This window comes from Microcaecilia unicolor, chromosome 1 (genome assembly GCF_901765095.1).
Source record: "Microcaecilia unicolor chromosome 1, aMicUni1.1, whole genome shotgun sequence".
In the NCBI taxonomy this organism is placed as follows: Eukaryota; Metazoa; Chordata; class Amphibia; order Gymnophiona; family Siphonopidae; genus Microcaecilia; species Microcaecilia unicolor.
Window position 1 is genome coordinate 760,415,436 of NC_044031.1, and position 19,896 is coordinate 760,435,331.

At 46.2% G+C, this 19,896-nt stretch overlaps 1 protein-coding gene across 3 annotated transcripts in view; it reads left to right on the top strand.

Annotated features, from left to right (window-relative positions):
* The window catches only part of PLEKHO2 (pleckstrin homology domain containing O2), an 85,440-nt gene that overhangs the window by 50,435 nt on the left and 15,109 nt on the right, over nt 1-19,896 (top strand). For all 3 annotated transcript variants that reach the window (XM_030189753.1, XM_030189755.1, XM_030189754.1), the window contains exons 4-5: nt 12,150-12,254; nt 16,380-16,478. In XM_030189753.1, the coding sequence (XP_030045613.1) occupies nt 12,150-12,254; nt 16,380-16,478 (204 nt within the window). The remainder of the gene's footprint in view (nt 1-12,149; nt 12,255-16,379; nt 16,479-19,896) is intronic.

Consider the following 19,896-nt stretch of genomic DNA (forward strand, 5'->3'; position numbering starts at 1 on the left):
CCACAATTGTCCTCAAAAGGAGGACATGTCAGGGTAAAACCGTACATATGGTAACCCTACATTTGTTTGAACATAAAGGAAATGTTTGCTGCTTCTTCTACATATCAATTGCTGCATTTGATTGGCAATCAGGGTGCCTGTTTTACTAGGAATGGTTAGTGTTATAACCTAGCGCTGGGGATGCAAACTCCGCTTCCCTAAAAGTATCCCAAGCATGCATCAGTTTCCGCAGCGGGTTGCCTCAGCCTCCGAATTGCAACTGTCTCTAGGTGTTGCTTACAGCTGCAGGGTCAGAGCTGTGTTCACAGGACAGATCTAAGCATTCTATCAGATTACAGTTTCCTCTGCTGCTCTAGTTATAAGCTGACAAAGCAGTGGAAAGATGAGGTGATCTCTATTTTTGACAGTCACTTCAACTTTCATGTATCTCACTCAAAAGGAAAACCAATCACCCCATGTCACTGACTACAGCAAGCATACATCCTGGTGTTTGATATCTCTGCCCCCAGTGTGAAGTGGTTAATCTTATTTTATTGTTTTGTTACCTGGTGGTTTCCTCCTGTTGCTTTGGGCTCCAGCTCAGTTGGAGCCAGAGCTGGGATTTGGCACCAGGAGTTTCTTTCACATTTAGCAGGGAAGTTTTACCTGCTTGTATCCTCTCCCAGCATAAACATACAAACATATGTATAGCCATACTGGGTCAGACCAGTGGTCCATCTAGCCCAGTATCCTGTTTTCCAAACAGTGGCCAAGCCAGGTCACAAGTACCTGGCAGAAACCCAATTAGTAGCAACATTCCAGAACCCCAAAGAGTAACAAGATTCTAGAATCCCCAAGAATAGCAAGATTCCATGTAGAACCCCAAAGAGTAGCAACATTCCATGCTACAAATCCCAGGGCAAGGAGTTGTTTCCCCATGTCTGTCTTCTCTTCTCCCTTGCTTTTGGCGCCTAACCACCTTCTCCATTCATGATACCTATACTGACTACATAGCTTGTTACCTTTAGATTGTAAGCTCTCTTGAGCAGGGACTGTCCTTCCCCATGTTTAAACTTGTACAGCGCTGCGTAACCCTGGCAGCGCTATAGAAATGCTAAGTAGTAGTAGTAATAGCAGACTATGGACTTTTCCTCCAGGAACTTGTCCAAACCTTTTTTAAACCCATATACACTAACTGCTGTTATCACATCCTCCGATAGTGAGTTCCAGAGCTTAACTATTCTTTGAGTGAAAAAAATATTTCCTCCTATTTGTCTTTAAAGTATTTCCGTGCAGTTTCATCGAGATTCCCCTGGTCTTTGTACTTTTTGAAAGAGTGAAAAATCGATTCACTTTTACTCGTTCTACACCACTCAGGATTTTATAGACCTACAAATGCACTCGATCTGCAGCCCCTCCTTACCTCTCTACCCTCATTTCCCCTTAAGTCCCTACCCGTAACCTCCGCTCTCAAGATAAATCCCTCCTTTCAGTACCCTTCTCCACCACCGCCAACTCTAGGCTCCGCCCTTTCTGCCTCGCCTCACCCTATGCTTGGAATAAACTCCCTGAGCCCATTCGCCAGGCCCCCTCCCTATCCATCTTCAAATCATTGCTCAAAGCCCACCTCTTCAATGTCGCCTTCGGCACCTAACCACTATCTCTATTCAAGAAATCTAGACTGCCCCAACTTGACATTTCGTCCTTTAGATTGTAAGCTCTTCTGAGCAGGGACCATCCTTAGTTATTAATTTGTACAGCGCCGTGTAACCCTAGTAGCGCTCTAGAAATGTTAAGTAGTAGTAGTAGTAGTAGGATTTTAAAGACCTCAACTATATCCCCCCTCAGCCATCTCTTTTTTTTTTCTTTTCAAGCTGAAGAGCCCTAACCTCTTTAACCTTTCCTCATACGAGAGGAGTTCCATCCCCTTTATCATTTTGGTCGCTCTTCTTTGAACCTTTTCTAATTCTGCTATATCTTTTTTGAGATATGGCGACCAGAATTAAATGCCACAGCCGCATACAGAGCAGAGTTTATTGTCTGCAATGACACCTATATCTTTTTCTTAAGTGCTGACTCCTAAGGTAGACCCTAGAATCAGGTAACTATGATTCGGATTATTCTTTCCAAAGTGCATCACTTTGCATTTGTCCACATTAAATTCATCTGCGATTTGGATGCCCAGTCTTCCAGTTTCCTAAGGTCTTCCTGCAGTTTTTCACAATCTGCGTGTGTTTTGTCAACTTTGAATAGTTTTGTGTCTTCTGCAAATGTAATCACCTCACCAGTGCCGTAGCGAGGGCTAATGGCACCCGGGGCGGGTTGCCGCTGCGCACCCCCCTACCGGGTGCAGCGCAGCACGGCGCAACCCCCCCCCCCGGACCGCATTCTTACCTGCGGGAGGGCCGATCCGGCCCGAGTGCACGTCACTCGGAGATGCGTCGGCCCCGCTGGTTCCCTGTTCCGGGGCAGAGAGAGCAGGGAACCAGCGGGGCTGGCACCCCCCGAGCGTGTGCACCCGGGGCAGACCACCCCTCCTGCCCCCCCCCTTCCTACGCCACTGCACCTCACTCATTGTTCTGTTTTCCAGATCACTTATATATATGTTAAATAGCACTGGTCCCAGTATAGATCCTGCAGCACTCCACTATTCACCCTCCTCCATTGAGAGAAATGACCATTTAGCCCTACACTCTGTTTTCTGTCCAATAACCAGTTCCTACATAAGTACATAAGTAATGCCACACTGGGAAAAGACCAAGGGTCCATTGAGCCCAGCATCCTGTCCACGACAGCGGCCAATCCAGGCCAAGGGCACCTGGCAAGCTTCCCAAACGTACACACATTCTATACATGTTATTCCTGGAATTGTGGATTTTTCCCAAGTCCATTTAGTAGTGGTTTATGGACTTGTCCTTTAAGAAACCGTCCAACCCCTTTTTAAACTCTGCTAAGCTAACCGCCTTCACCACATTCTCCGGCAACGAATTCCAGAGTTTAATTATGCGTTGGGTGAAGAAACATTTTCTCCAATTTGTTTTAAATTTACTACACTGTAGTTTCATCGCATGCCCCCTAGTCCTAGTATTTTTGGGAGACATCAGACTCACCGGTCTATAATTTCCCGGATCTCCTCTGGAACCTTTTTTAAAAATTGGCGTTACAAAGAGAGATTTTGAATGGAAACATTGCGTTGGAGGCAAAAACACATAGTAAAACCTTTTTTTAGGTATGTTAGAAGCAGGAAGCCAGAACAAGAATCGGATGGACCATTAGATGACCGAGGGGTAAAAGGGGCAGTCAGGGAAGAAAAGACCACAGCGGACAGATTAAATTAATTCTTTGCTTCATTGTTCACCGAGGACGATATGGGGGAGATACTAGTGCCTGAAATGGTATTCAATGCTGATGAGTCAGAGAAACTGAATGAAATCTCTGTAAACCTGGAAGATGTAATAGGGTAATTTGACAAATTAAAGAGTAGCAAATTGCCTGGACTGGATGGTATACATCCAAGAGTACTGACAGAATTGAAAAATGAATTTGTAGAGCTATTGGTAATATGTAATTTGTCTTTAAAATCCAGCGTGGTACTGGAAGATTGCAGGGTGGCCAATGTAACACCAGTTTTTAAACAGCGTTCCAAAGGTGACCCAGGAAATTATAGACTGGCGAGCCTGATGCTGGTGCCAGGCAAAATGGTAGAGACTATTTTAAAGAACAAAATTACAAATCATATACATAGGCATGGATTAATGAGACAAAACCAACACGGATTTAGTCAAAGGAAATCTTGCTTCACCAATCTATTAACATTTTTTGAAGGGGCTAGAAAACGTGTGAATAAAGATGAGCCAGTCGATATTGTGTATCAGAGCACCTCACGATCGACTGTTGAGGAAATTAGAAAGTCATGGGATAGGTGGAAATCTCCTATTGTGGATTAAGAACTGGTTAAAAGATAGAAACAGAGAGTAGAGTTAAATGGTCAGTATTCTCAATGGAGAAGGGTAGATAGTAGGGTTCCCCATGGGACTGTGCTGGGAACGCTGCTTTTTAACATATTTGTAAGTGATCTAAAGATGGGAATAACTAGTGAGGTAATTAAATTTGCTGATCATACAAAGTTATTCAAAGACTAGTGAGAAATGACCGTTTCGGATAAAAATGAAACGGGCGCTAGCAAGGTAATCCCCCCCCCCCAGCATCCTCCCTCCCTCCTGAGTTCCAGACCCCCCCTCCGTCCCTCCCTTCCAATTTCCACACACCCTCCCTCTGTCCGTCAGTCACTTGGTTGCGAGTTTGTGATTAAAAGTTCGCAGCGCTCTCCCCGCTGCTGTCACTGAATCTGTGGAACTCGTGCGTTGTGCCTTCCCCGCCCCGCCCTCTGCGTCATCGCGTTTTGACGCGAGGGCGGAGGTACAGTGACTGCAGGCCCACCCCGCCCTCTATGTCATCGCGTTTTGACGCGAGGGCGGAGCTACATTGACTGCAGGCCAAACCGGATATCTCTGGCGCTTGAGGCTTCATTGGAACGTTGGAGGTGCCTTTTATATATATACTAGTAAAAAAGGCCCGTTTCTGAAACAAATGAAACGGGCGCTAGCCAGGTTTTCCTTGTAGTGTGTATGTTTGTGTGTGTGTGATAGTGACTGTGTGAGAGAGAGAGAGTGTGACTGTGGGATTGTGTGTCAGAGAGAGATTGAGAGTTGGTGCTTGTGTATCTGTGAGTGTGTGTGGTTAAGAATGAGAGTGCGCGAGTGCGTATGTGAGACAGTTCTGGGTGCTTCTGTATCTGTGAGTGTGTGTGTGTGTTTCAGAATGAGTGTGTGCGAGTAGGTATGTGCGACACAGCGAGTGTTTTGCCACCGTTCTCCCTTCCCCCACCCCTAGTGTTCCCGTTTGCCCCCATGTCCTGTTCCTCCCTTTCGCCCCCTCTCCCTTCCTCCCCCCACAATTGGCATCCTGCAAAGTTTGTGGCAGATTTGGAACCATGCGACCGTACCATAGCGAAACGTCGCTCAGAGAAAGGGTGACAGCGAGTCCTGACACGTGCAATGTGGCGAACTGTAAGGCTTGTTTGTTAGATGTGTTCACGCTGCACGCAACTTTCTGCCCTCCCTCTGACTGAAAAAGTTGAGAGCAGCCTTACGTCATGCGGGAGCGGGGAATAGCCGCTGCCTGGCGAAGAGGCAAGTGGTGCTATGCCCCGTGGAGCAAGGACAACAGCTATGGCTGCAGCAGTTGCTGACTCGCACGTCCTTGTTTGTGTCAGCGCAGGTACCGGAAATGACGCTCCCAGCTGATGGTGTCGGCACGCACACACACCTCCCATCCGGCGCTCGTGATTGGCCGCCTTTATTTCCCTCAGCTTTCCGCAAAAGCCGCTGCTGCACCTCCTTCGCAACCCTGATGGAGGAGGTCGGGAAGAAAGGGGAAGGGCTAGCAGGAGGAAGAAGGGTTTACTAAGCTCCATGGCTGGGAGGGTTGACGCGCAAACTCAGACGGTGGCGCTTGCGGCGTCTTCGAGTGGTTGGAGGTCGGTCCTGTAGCCAGGCCGCTGCGGCCAGAGCGTGCGGGCACTGAACATCGGGGAGGAGGGTGAGTGAGGGAGGGCTGAGGGCGGGGTGATGTGCAGTGGCGCCGGCGACTTGGGAGAGGAGGGGGCCTGGGGGGAGGGAGAGAGCGTGCTGCGGGTCCAAGGGCAGGGCTGGAAGTTGGAGGGGAGAGAGGGAGGGTGCTCCAGGGAGCGGCAGGAGGCAATCATAGCCAATCGGAGAGGGAGTGTGAGCGCTGCGCCCTCGTCAATGGCGTTTCCTGGAGTGTCAGTATCAGTGCTCTGCCCTCGTCGTCATCACGTTGTGACGCGAGGGCGGGGCACACAGTAATGGGCAAAAAGTGGTCTTGACGCCTCAACTTCCGGTTGGAGGCTTCATTTAGAACGTTGGGGTTGCGAATTATGTCCGGAAGGGGCGTTGCTGAGGGCGGGTCTATGAGTGAGAGTGAGTGGTGCATGAGTGTGAGTGAGTGTTGCTGACAGCCTAGCCTTCAGTGTTTCCCTCCCACAGAGTGAGCTTCAGAATGTTGCAGGTGAGAATTATTTATATAGATATAGATGTTAAATCACAAGAGGATTGTAAAAAATTGCAAGAGGACCTTATGAGACTGGGCATCCAAATGGCAGATGACATTTAATGTGAGCAAGTGCAAAGTGATGCATGCGGGAAAGAGGAACCCAAACTATAGCTACGTGATGCAAGGCTCCACAATAGGAGTCACCGCCCAGGAAAAGAATCTAGGTGTCATCGTTGATGATATGTTGAAACCCTCTGCTCAGTGTGCAGCAGCGGCAAAGAAAGCAAATAGAATGTTAGAAATTATTAGGAAAGGAATGGCAAAGGAAAATGTTATTATACCTTTTTTATCGCTCCACGGCGCAGCTGCAATTCGAATACTGTGTGCTTTCTGGTCACTGCATCTCATAAAAGAATATAGTGGAATTAGAAAAGGTACAGAGAAGGGCAACGAAAATGATAAAGGGGATGGGACGACTTCCCTATGAGGAAAGGCTAAAGCAGCTAGGGCTCTTCGGCTTGGAGAAGAGACGGCTGAGGGGAAATATGACAGAAGTCTATAAAATACTGAGTGGAGTGGAATGGGTAGACGTGAAGTATCTGTTTATTTCTTGTTACATTTGTACCCCGCACTTTTTCCCACTCATGGCAGGCTCAATGCGGCAGGCAATGGAGGGTTAAGTGATTTGCCCAGAGTCACAAGGAGCTGCCTGGGCCGGGAATTGAACTCAGTTCCTCAGGACCAAAGTCCACCACCCTAACCACTAGGCCACTCCTCCACTTTTTCCAAAAACTGGGACTAGGGGGCATGCAATGAAGCTACTAAGAAGTAAATTTAAAAAAAACTAGAGAAAATATTTCTTTACTCAGCAGGTAATTCAATTAAACTCTGGAATTTGTTGCCAGAGAATGTGGTGAAAGCAGTTAGCTTAGCAGGGTTAAAGAAAGGTTTGGATAAGTTCCTAAAAGAAAAGTCAATAAGCCATTATTAAGATAGAGTTGGGAAAATTCACTGCTTATTTCTAGGATAAGCAGTATATAATCTGTTTTACTGATCTGGGATCTTGCCAGGTACTTGTGACTTGGATTGGCCACTGTTGGAAACAGGATACTGGGCTAGATGGACCGTTGGACTGTTCCAGAATGGCAACACTTATGTTCTTACGTTTCTATGTTATGTCTGTACCTAAATGTAACTCACCTTGAGCTACTAGTGAAAAGGCGTGAGCTAAATCCAAATTCCCCCTCCCCCTTCCTTGTGACTCCTCATCTGTTTTTCAGCCTCCTTTCTTTATTGTCACTGACTGGTCCCCGTACTCTGTTTCTCTCTGTCCAGTCTCCTGATGCCTTTTCTTCTTCAATCCCATTCCCATGTCACCATCTGTTTGCAGACTCCTTTCGGTGCCCACAGTGACCCCTTAGTTCTCTCTCCTAGCACTTCTGTAATCACCCCTTTTTTGTGCCTCTCACTTCTCCTTCTCATGGTTCCACTTTCCTTCTGAATCTTACAGCTCGATGCGGGGTGGGCTGCCTGTGTGAAGGACCAGGGTGCAGAATTTAGGACATCGCATTATGATGACATTCACACTCGATACAGTCTCAGGCTGTCCATGATGAGATATCAAACATTTTGTGCAAGCCTGTCCTAAGGGTTGCCATGCTGGCATTGAGAACAGCTGGTCCACTGAGTTGGAACAGGTTACCAGGGCCTTTGCATTTGTGCAGAGATAGGGTACAGTTTAAAAAATGATTAAAAACAACGCTTTTCATGGAATCCTTCCTTTGAAGGAGGTGAACCTTGTTCCGGTTATTAGCTCTGTCCTGAAGCCTGAAATTTTAGGGTAAATGTGGCTATGTTTTGCATGGGTTTTGTGATCTTTTTGATTATGTATAGTAACATAGTAACATAGTAGATGACGGCAGAAAAAGACCTGCACGGTCCATCCAGTCTGCCCAACAAGATAAACTCATATGTGCTACTTTTTGTGTATACCTTACCTTGATTTGTACCTGTCCTTTTCAGGGCACAGACCGTATAAGTCTGCCCAGCATTATCCCCGCCTCCAAACCACCAGTCCCGCCTCCCACCACCGGCTCTGGCACAGACCGTATAAGTCTGCCCAACACCATCTCCGTCTCCCGCCACCAGCTTTGCCACCCAATCTCGTCTAATATCCTTAGGATCCATTCCTTCTGAGCAGGATTCCTTTATGCTTATCCCACGCATGTTTGAATTCCGTTACCATTTTCGTTTCCACCACCTCCCGCGGGAGGGCATTCCAAGCATCCACTACTCTCTCCGTGAAAAAATACTTCCTGAAATTTTTCTTGAGTCTGCCCCCCTTCAATCTCATTTCATGTCCTCTCGTTCTACTGCCTTCGCATCTCCGGAAAAGGTTAGTTTGCAGATTAATACCTTTCAAATATTTGAACGTCTGTATGTTTTATGCAGTGGAGTGGAGGAGTAGCCTAGTGGTTAGTGCAGCGGACTTTGATCCTGGGGAACCAGGGCCAGTCTTAGCAAGTGCGGGGCCCTATGCAGACCAATTTGGTGGAGCCCCATCCTAGCCCCGCCCTAGCCCCACCCCACCCTAGCTCCACCCCATTGAAAAGATGATTCCATTTTTAGAAAATTTTTTATTTATGAAACTTCAAATAAAGACAAATGAAACTAAACTTGTACAAAAAAAACTGATGGACTCCTCGTGCCACAGGGGACCCCAAATTTGCATGAATTAGCAAGGTAGGTGCCCTGGGTCCCAGAATGTCTAACACCAGCCCTGTCCCAAAGAGGGATATAGGGAGAGAGAGGAGAGGTAATGAGTCACAGACTTAAAGATGTTGTAGGTGAGCAAGAAAAGTTTGAAGTGTATCCAGAAATGTGAACAAGCCACTGAAGTGACTTGAGAAGGAGAATTATGTTAATACTAGTAAACAAAGGCCCGTTTCTGAGCGCAATGAAACGGGCGCTAGCAAGGGTTTTCATGGCTGCATGGCTCGTCGCTGTTTTACCTGGTTCGTGGCGCGCACCGCTGCTGTTTCCGTTGTAGCTCTGTGTGGGTGGCGGTTTTCGTGCCCCGCCCTCGACATCATCGCGTTTTGACGCGAGGGCGGAGCAGAGCTACAGTGTGGAAATCCGGAGTTTGTGGCCTGAGTATTACGTTGGAGGTGAGAATGTGCTCCGCCCTCAACGTCATAACGTTTGACGCGAGGGCGGGGCCCAGAGACTGAGATTTTCGTGGCTTCAGAGCTTCGAACATACGAAGCTTGGCTTCAGTGACGTCAGCAGACAATAGAACGTTGAGGGTGAGTTTTATATAGATAGATAGAGAGACTAGTGGAAGATGATTTGCACAACTGAATTTTGAATAGATGGAAGTAGAGAGAGATGGTTCAGTAGGAGACCTGTGAACAGCAGGTTGCAATAGTCTAGTGCTGTTGATCCTGGACTGGGAATATTAGTGTTTCCTCCACAAACCTCTTTTATGCACTTTTTCTCTCACTTAAACTGAAAGCAGCGGGCTATATAACTGTGTATTAATATCATTAGGTCCCTAGCCCCCCTGACCTCAGAGCCCCCTACTTTTGACCCCTCTATGCTACCTGTCGGTACTCCTGCCACTTTTTAGCAGAACAAGGTGAATACACTTTAGTCCTCCTTAATTAGCTCTTCTCCCCTTTCTCATCCCCCCCACTCAACTCCTTCATTCACCCCCCTCTCTCCCCCTCCAGAGAGCGCTGCCCAACTTCAGTCTTCCTGGTGCTCTTTCAGTGCTATCGTCCTCTTCTCCCTCAAAACTCTACACCAGGACATAAGTGGAGGAGTGGCCTAGTGGTTAGGGTGGTGGACTTTGGTCCTGAGGAACTGAGTTTGATTCCCACTTCAGGCACAGGCAGCTCCTTGTGACTCTGGGCAAGTCACTTAACCCTCCATTGCCCCATGTAAGCCGCATTGAGCCTGCCATGAGTGGGAAAGCGCAGGATACAAATGTAACAAAAATAAAATAGATACTATTGGAGATTCTACATGGAATGTTGCTACTATTGGAGATTCTACATGGAATGTTGCTATTCCACTAGCAACATTCCATGTAGAAGGCTGCGCAGGCTTCTGTTTCTGTGAGTCTGACGTCCTGCACGTATGTGCAGGACGTCAGACTCACAGAAGCAGAAGCCTGCGCGGCCACATTGGTGATCTGCAAGGGCCAACTGAGGAACTGAGTTCAATTCCCACTTCAGGCACAGGCAGCTCCTTGTGACTCTGGGCAAGTCACTTAACCCTCCATTGCCCCATGTAAGCCACATTGAGCCTGCCATGAGTGGGAAAGGGCGGGGTACAAATAAAAAAAAAATAAACTCTCCTCTTGATCCCTGGCACACTCACTTATTCAAGCATCTAGCACCTCATGTGTTCCCCTTATTTTTACCCATCCTTCAAATCTCTTTAACCAACAGCAGTGTTCCAAGTGCCTGAAACCCACCCTTGACTCCTCTGACCCTGCAAACCTCTGACCCATCTCAAACCTTCCATTCATTGCCATAATTGTTCACTACCAACTTTGTGACTTCTTGGACTAGACCTTTGTTTTACACCCCTACCAGACCAGTTTTAGGAAGAATGATAGCCTGGAGCATCTAAGACCAGCCCTGGGCACAAATTTGCTCCAGCTCCTCCACTTGACTTTATTTTAAGTCGCACAGCACTTGCACACCAGCGATGGCTCACCTGCACAAATGAACCACCCGATCCATTCTCAAATCAACAAGAGCACTTTGGTTCCTTTATAAGAAAAGCTATCATCATTCATACCTTGCCTTTGAATGGCACTGGCAGTGGCACAAATGTGCTCCAGGCGCTCCACTTGACTTTATTTTTTAAGTCGCACTCGCACTGGCACCAGCGAATCGATGGTAGGCTCACCTCCGACCACGCTCCAGTTCCTTTTCCCTTCCCACTCAATGACTCCTGCCCGCCCTCACGGAAACAGAAAATACCTCATCAGAAGGAGGCGGGACATTGAGCGGGAAGGCGGAAGGGAAAAGCTGGGGTGAGCCATCATGCCTGCAACTGTCTGTTGGGGCCGGGCCGTCGCTGCAACTGTCATTGTCCTGGGACTGGGAGGCGCCGGGAGCTGACGGGGGGGGGGGGATACCGGTGTCGAGAGCGGAGCGATCATGATGCGGTCCGGAGCGAGCGGGATCATGATGATGATGCGGTCTGAGCGAGCGGGGGTCAGAGGGAGAGGCAGAGTTGAGGCGCGCCGCCCCTTAAGCACAGGGCCCTATGCGGCCACCTTGGTCGCCTCTGCCTAAGACCGGCCCTGTGGGGAACTGAGTTCGATTCCCACTGCAGCTCCTTGTGACTCTGGGCAAGTCACTTAACCCTCCATTGCCCTTGGTACAAAATAAGTGCCTGAATATATGTAAACCACTTTGAATGTAGTTGCAAAAACCTCAGAAAGGCAGTATATCAAGTCCCATTTCCCTTTCCCTTATGACATCACAATATCAGAAGTGAGCCAAGTATCGGGCAATCAAGCCATTGTGACATCACTGATGCGGTTGGCTCTTATTGGTGGAATGAGTGGAGGCGTAGCCTAGTGGTTAGTGCAGTGGACTCTGATTCTGGGGAACTGGGTTTGATTCCCACTGCAGCTCCTTGTGACTCTGGGCAAGTCACTTAACCCTCCATTGCCCTTGGTACAAAATAAGTGCCTGAATATATGTAAACCGCTTTGAATGTAGGTTGCAAAAACCACAGAAAGGCGGCATGTCAAGTCCCAGTTCCCTTTCCCTATAAAATTTCCGCTTTAAAGACCAGCCTCGAGGTCCAGCTTAGTTTAGTTGGGTTGTGGGGAGAATTATAGTTAGTACCTTCCACCATCTTTCACTGTGAGGTGATACAAAAATAGAGGAAAATAATTCCCCTCTTAATTGCAGACCAAGTTGTTCTGAGTGAGCTGGAAGCCAATGCATGGATTCCCAAGTGTTTGATTGTAATTTAATATCAAGCTTTCACAGATGGAAAAATGTTGTGCTTATGTGTAACCTTTTCATTTATTCCACTGGAAACACAATTCCCACCTCTCATTGCAGGTACAAAACATAAAATTTCAGGCAAAAAGTCCTGAAGAAAAGGAAGGTTGGATAAAGGCACTCAATGAAGGAATTAGCAAAGGGAAAAACAGAGTCTTTGATGAGGTAAGGAAAACATGTTATTTTAATCTGTGAGGTCTCTGGTGGGTTTGGAAGTGGAGGTGTCCTGACCAAGATTGCTGCTAGGTTCCATCCTTCTCAGGCAGATGGGCATAAGTACATAAGTGTAAAATAATGAGTGGAGTTGAACGGGTAGATGTGAACCGTCTATTCATGCTTTCCAAAAATACTAGGGGGCATGCGATGAAGCTACAATGTAGTAAATTTAAAACGAATCGGAGAAAATGTTTCTTCACTCAACTTGTAATTAAACTCTGGAATTCGTTGCCAGAGAATGTGGTAAAGGCGGTTAGCTTAGCGGAGTTTAAAAAAGAAGGTTTGGACGGCTTCCTAAAGGAAAAGTCCATAGACCGTTATTAAATGGACTTGGGGAAAATCCACTATTTCTGGGATAAGCAGTATAAAATGTTTTGTACATTTTTGGGATCTTGCCGGGTATTTGTGACCTGGATTGGCTACTGTTGGAAACAGGATGCTGGGCTTGATGGACCTTTGGCCTTTCCCAGTATGGCAATTCTTATGTACTTATGTTGCCATACTGGAACAAGACCAAAGGTCCATCAAGCCCAGCATCCTGTTTCCAACAGTGGCCAATCCAGATCCTTTAGGAAGCTGTCCAAACCTTTTTTAAACTCCGCTAAGCTAACCGCCTTTACCACATTCTCTGGCAATGAATTCCAGAGTTTAATTACACGTTGAGTGAAGAAAACTATTCTCTGATTCGTTTTAAATTTACTACATTGTAGCTTCATCGCATGCCCCTAGTCCTAGTATTTTTGGAAAGCGTGAACAGACGCTTCACATCTGCTGCGGCTAGGAAAGCGAATAGAATGTTGGGTATTATTAGGAAAGGTATGGAAAACAGTATTGTGTTCAATTCTGGTCGCCGCATCTCAAGAAAGATATAGTAGAATTGGAAAAGGTGCAGCGAAGGGCGACTAAAATGATAGCGGGGATGGGACGACTTCCCCATGAAGAAAGACTAAGGAGGCTAGGGCTATTCAGCTTGGAGAAGAGACGGCTGAGGGGAGACATGATAGAGGTATATAAAATAATGAGTGGAGTGGAACAGGTGGATGTGAAGCGTCTGTTCACGCTTTCCAAAAATACTAGGACTAGGGGGCATGCGATTAAACTACAGTGTAGTAAATTTAAAACAAATCGGAGAAAATTTTTCTTCACCCAACGTGTAATTAAACTCTGGAATTCATTGCCGGAAAATGTGGTGAAGGTGGTTAGCTTAGCAGAGTTTAAAAAGGGGTTGGACGGTTTCCTAAAGGACAAGTCCATAAACCGCTACTAAACGGACTTGGAAAAATCCAAAATCCCAGGAATAACATGTGTAGAATGTTTGTACGTTTGGGAAGCTTGCCAGGTGCCCTTGGCCTGGATTGGCCGCTGTCGTGGACAAGATGCTGGGCTCGATGGACCCTTGGTCTTTTCCCAGTATGGCATTACTTATGTACTTATGTACCCGTTCAACTCCACTCACTATTTTATTGACCTCTATCATATCTCACCTCAGCCGCCTTTTCTCCAAGCTGAAGAGCCCTAGCCGCTTTAGCCTTTCCTCGTAGGGAAGTTGTCCCATCCCCTTTATCATTTTCGTCGCCCTTCTCTGCACCTTTTCTAATTCGACGCTATGTTTGGTGGTCCTAACCAGTTAAGTGCTGCTGAAAGTTAGTGGTTAGCCCTGAACTGGTAATTTAACTGGGCAGGAGCTGTTTCTGGCTAGTTAATCGCTTTGAATATTGACCCATTTGTATTTACTGCTACCAGAATCAGAACAGTGCCGATGTGACAACAGCTTGCAAAATACAGGTACAGAAACTGTGAGACAGAAACAGTGGTTTCTACTTTACTCAGCTGGAGCTCATGGTCTGACTGAGGTCGGAGTTTCTCTTCCCACATCAGGGAAGAGACAAACTATTGAGTATTTCAAAGTTTAGTGGTGCTGCACAGCAAAAACTGCCCCCCCCCCCCCACACACACCTTTTTATGTTATGCTTAAATTCTTTTATTGCAAACAAACGACACAGACCTCAAACGGCACATTAACGAACTTCACTGCACCCACTTTGTAATGTTTGAAATTTCCCCAGTTCTCCTCCCTGTCAAGGTAATCTGCAAGCGAGTTCTGCAGTATCCACCAGCACCTTGAACCCAGTCTAATACCATTAGCTCCCCATGTACTTATTATACCTTGGGGTCCCATAAAAGGTCAATGGCGCTGACCATTTTGCTTTTAGGTGTAGTACCAATGACATTAGATTCAAAACTACATAAAGAGGAAAAGGTCCCACTGAACTTTCTTTCTGAGAAGTTCTGAGAGAAGAGGACATTTCTCTGGTAAGTGAACACTATTTTGCTTTGTGCTTTGGGAACTTAAAGATTGGGGTTTAAAGGAGGAATTGTAGGTTAGTGTTAGGCAAAATAAAAATATTAAAAAAGCACATTTTATCAACTAATCTCCATAGTCTTTTCCACTTAGTTTTAAAAACTTTGTACCACAGCATTAACAGATAGAATCTAGCAGGCACTGCAGGATCTAGTTCAGTCTTCCTGCCCATGTTGGAAAAGGTGGATTTTTAAACCTGCCTTAAACTTTTCATAAGATTGCTCAGAAGGTGTTGATTTCACAAAGTGGGTGACAGGAAAAAGAAAATACTTTGGTCAAAAGTAAATATTCAGAGTCAGTACCTGGCTCCTTCCTAAGTTTAATCAATCATGATCAACGTTGAAATAATGACTGTCTGACCCTGACACAGCTAGACGAAATGCTAGCGGACGGAGGGCGAAAAGTGTTCAGCTAAGTACAATGAGCTGCTTGAAGTTCTAATTCTCTTTAAAGGAATTGTAAATAATTAATTTTGAGTACTGTTACAGTTTTGTATTCTTATCCAACGGAGGTTTTTTGCCAATGACGAAGCAGCCCTGCTCCCGCGGCATTTAGCCGGGAGCTTCTTGAGGCTTTTTCCTCCGTATTTTTGAATACAATTTATTAACTGCTCAGTAAGCATTATATATATAATCTTGTTGATTTGTGGTTTCGGGTCCACAGTGGTCATGGTGACTGCTGCCAACTGAATATTGCCACAATATGGACACAGTAGATCTACAGAAATCTCCTTCATACGTTAGTCTTTTTTCATTTGTTTTTATTTTATTGTTTTTTCTTGTTTTGTTTCTTTTCTGCAGTGTGGTGTGTATTGATTTGTTTAGCGCAGGGGCGTAGCCAGACAGCCAATTTTGGGTGGGCCTGAGTCCAAGGTGGGTGGGTATGGAATTCATGCCCTCCCCCCCCCCCCCCCCCCGTCCCTAGCCCCTCTCTGCTCTTCAACCATCCCTCCACCTGCAAGCCCACAATATTAAATACCTGAGCAGGAGGAAATCTTCAGCAGGCGGGGTTTGTCATCCCCTCCTGTTCACAGACAGCACTCTTCCAAACAAGCCAGCAGCACTTTCCTTGAGCTGATGCCACGGCCAGCAGGCTGTGCATGCGTGAAAACTAAGCATGTGAAGAGGGGCTGCTGTTGGTTTCAGCTCGAGACAAATGCTGCCTGAGAAGGAGGAAATCTTCAGCTGACGGGGTTTGAGGACCTCTGCAAGCCATAGCAAGAGTGCACAGTTTTGGGTGCGCCAGAGTCCAAATAGGGTGGGCCCTGGCCCACCCATGGCCACGCCACTGGTTTAGCGTGCATGAGATTGGTGAAGGTGTTTTGCATGGATTTGGAATGGGAACAACCCAGCAAAATGACATTGTCACCAGTGTTGTCAGTCTCATTTTAATAACTGCATTTCCCTACTAAAGGCACAGATCTGTGGTTGAGCAGTTCCCTTTCTTTCCCGAGGGTCGCAGCAGCCCCCCCCCCCCTCCCCCCGACGTTCTGACTTTGGATGAAGCGTCCGTTCTTTCTTCCGGCATGTTATCTTTTCATCATTAACTTACACTCCAGGTTTTCCTCTTCTATTTTTTTTTCTTTCTCTTGTTTTCTTGCAGTGTCACGTTTCCTTCATTCATCTTCCCTACCTTTAGTTTATGCTCCTGGGTGGTTTGGAACAAACTGCAGCAGTGAATAGCTAAAAAAAATCCCAACTTTGTATTTACAGGTCACAGTGGACAAGAGTCTTGCTTTGGAACATGTAACCCGTGACAGGGTAAAGGTCGGCCAAGGGCGCAGGCCCCCAACCCGAATTCATCTGAAGGAGGTAAGAGCTTGCCTGTGTGTCTACGTCAGTGTTTAGAATATCTTCCAGCCTCTAAGAATCAGGAAACAGAAAGTGGGTTCTGAGTTTTCAAAGCTCCTGATTTTTTTTCCAACTCTTTTTATTACGTTTTGGAAATTTAACCATCATAATCAGAGATAAATAATATTTCCCAACCATAGAAATCTTTAACAACATTCATACTTTTTGATCCTGGCTCTGCCACAGACTCTCTGTGTGTCTCTGGGGAGTCATTTTATCTGCTAGGCCTAGTTCCAACTCTGCCATGGACTCTCTGTGTGTCCCTGAGGAGTCATTTTATTTGCCTGGGCCTCAGATCTAGTTCCAGCTCTCCCACAAACTCTCTGTGTGGCTCTGGGGAGTTGTTTTATGTGCTGGGCCTCAGATCTAGTTCCAGCTCTCCCACAAACTCTCTGTGTGGCTCTGGGGAGTTGTTTTATGTGCTGGGCCTCAGTTCTAGTTCCAGCTCTGCTACAGACTCTCTGAGTGTCCCTGGGGAGTCATTGTATTTGCCTGGTCCTCAGATCTAGTTCCAGCTCTGTCCGGGACTCTCTGTGTGTCTCTGAGGAGTCGTTTTATCTGCCCGGGCTCATTTCTAGTTCCAGCTCTACCACAGAGAGCATGTATGAAAGGGCAGGTCACTTTGGAGGTAGTTTGGAATGTATGGAACTGGCTGGTACAGTCCTTAAGTGGATTACTTTATTTTCAACTGGAAGGAGACAGGCCAAGGTATCGGCCTGTTTATCCGACATTGCGGCATGGATGTCCACCTGAAGCTGAACATGTCCAAGACCGAGCTCCTCGTCTTTCCTCCTAAACCCACCTCTCCTCTTCCTCCACTCTCTATCTCTGTTGATAACACCCTCATCCTCCCCGTCCCATCTGCCCGCAACCTCGGAGTCATCTTCGACTCCTCCCTCTCCTTCTCTGCGCATATCCAACAGACTGCCAAGACCTGTCGCTTCTTCCTCTTCAACATCAGCAAAATTCGCCCTTTCCTCTGAGCATACCACCAGAACTCTCGTCCACGCTCTCATTACCTCTCGCCTTGATTACTGCAACTTACTCCTCACCGGCCTCCCACTCGGCCACCTATCCCCCCCTTCAATCCGTTCAGAACGCTGCTGCACGTCTTATATTCCGCCAAAACCGATATACTCATATCACCCCTCTCCTCAAATCACTTCTTTGGCTTCCGATCAGATATCGCATACAATTCAAGCTCCTCCTCCTTACCTACAAATGCACTCAGTCTGCGGCTCCTCACTACCTCTCCACCCTCATCTCCCCCTATGTTCCCTCCCGCAACCTCCGCTCACAGGACAAAGCCCTTCTCTCAGTACCCTTCTCCACTACTGCCAACTCCAGGCTCCGCTCATTCTGCCTTGCCTCACCCTATGCCTGGAACAATCTTCCTTTACCCATACGCCATGCCCCCTCCCTACCCATCTTCAAATCTCTGCTTAAAACTCACCTTTTCAATGCTGCCTTCGGCGCCTAACCGCTCTAGAAATATGAAATGGCCCAATCTATCCACCCTATCAGATTAACTGTTCACTCGTCCTCTAGATTGTTCACTTGTCTTTAAATTGTTCTCTTGTCTTTTAGATTGTAAGCTCTTTGAGCAGGGACTGTCCTTCTATGTTTAAATTGTACAGCGCTGCGTAACCCTAGTAGCGCTTTAGAAATGTTAGTTAGCTTTGAGTAAGAGTCTTTATCTACCAGCTGTCCTCTTTAAACCGTGGCTCTCCTTGGCTTGGCACTCTGCTTTTCAACTTATGTTTGTCTTCCATTTGAAGCTTGCTACCTAGTGTGGGTGGTTTTGAAAATCAGTTTTATGCTGATACATTCAGCTTTTTCCCAGTTATGGATTTTGTAGAAGAGGTGTAGATTAATGTTCCCAAATACATATCTATAATAGCAGAAGATAGATACAGTGTCAATACATTGGCTATGAAGGAGTTGCCTAGTGGTTAAAGCACTAAGCTTGACATCCAGGAGCTCCCAGTTGAAATCCCACTGCTGCTCCTTGTGATCTGGGGCAAGTCATCTAGCCCTCCAAGAACAGGGAAATACCCTGTGTACCTGAATGTAACTCAGATTGAGCTACTACTGAAAAAAGTGTGAGTAAAATCCAAATAAATAAATATGAATAAAATAGGCTGCAGTAGGTCGAAGGTTTGTAATTTTCCTAGGCAGATAAAGACGGGTTGGGGGGTCTGGGTGTGAACAGAAGAACAGCCATACTGGGTCAGACCAATGGCCAATCTAGTCCAGTATCCTGTTTCCAGCAGTGGCCAATCCAGGTCACAAGTACCTGGCAGAAACCCAAAGAGTAGCAACATTCCATGCTACAAATCTCAGGGCAAGCAGTGGCTTCCCCAATGTCCATCTCAATAATAGACTATGGATTTTTCCTCCAGGAACGTTTTAAAACCCAGATACGCTAACCACTGATACTATAGGCTAAAAAGGTTAGGGCTATTCAGCTTGAAAAAGAGATGGATGAGGGAAGGTATGATTGAGCGCTTCAAAATCCTGAATGGTGTAGTACAACTAAAAGTAAATCGATTTTTCACTTGTTCCAAAAGTATAAAGACTAGGGGACACTCAAGGAAGTTACATGGAAATACTTTTAAAACAAATAGGAGGAAATACTTTTTCACTCAGTGAATAGTTAATCTCTGGAACTCTTTGCTGGAAGAGGTGGTTAACGCGGTTAGCGTATCTGGGTTTAAAAAAGGTTTGGACAAGGGGAAGGGTAAAAGTTTAATAAAAACTGAAGTTTTGGAATGTTTATTCTTGCATAGTTAAAGCAGTAAACCTGTAGAATATGCTGGGTCCAATTAGTCCGTCATGGGAGGTTCATAGTGTTTTTTGTTGATCAAACTGTTAACTGTGACTTGTGTTAGGATGCTGTGAGCCGGATTGTGAGGCTCAATATGTCTTGAGCTATTGGACAAATGTGTCCTCTGTTAATAAAGACTTCATGCAAATAAAAAAAAAAGGTTTGGACAAATTCCTGGGGGAAAAGTTCATAGTCTGTTATTGAGACAGCCATGGGGAAGCCACTGCTTGCCCTGGGATTTGTAGTCTGGAGTGTTGCAACGATTTGGGTTTCTGCCAGGTACTTGTGACCTGGCTTGGCCACTGCTGGAAACAGGATACTGGACTAGATTGGCCATTGGTCTGACCCAGTATGGCTACTCTTATGTTCTTATGTACATCCTCCAGCAAAGAGTTCCAGAGCTTAACTATTCATTGAGTGAAAACATATTTTCTTCTATTTGTTGTAAAAGTAATGCCATGAAACTTCCTTGAGTGTCCCTTAGTCTTTGTACTTTTGGAATGAGTAAAACAATTGATTTACTTCTGGTCGTTCTACACCACTCAGGATTTT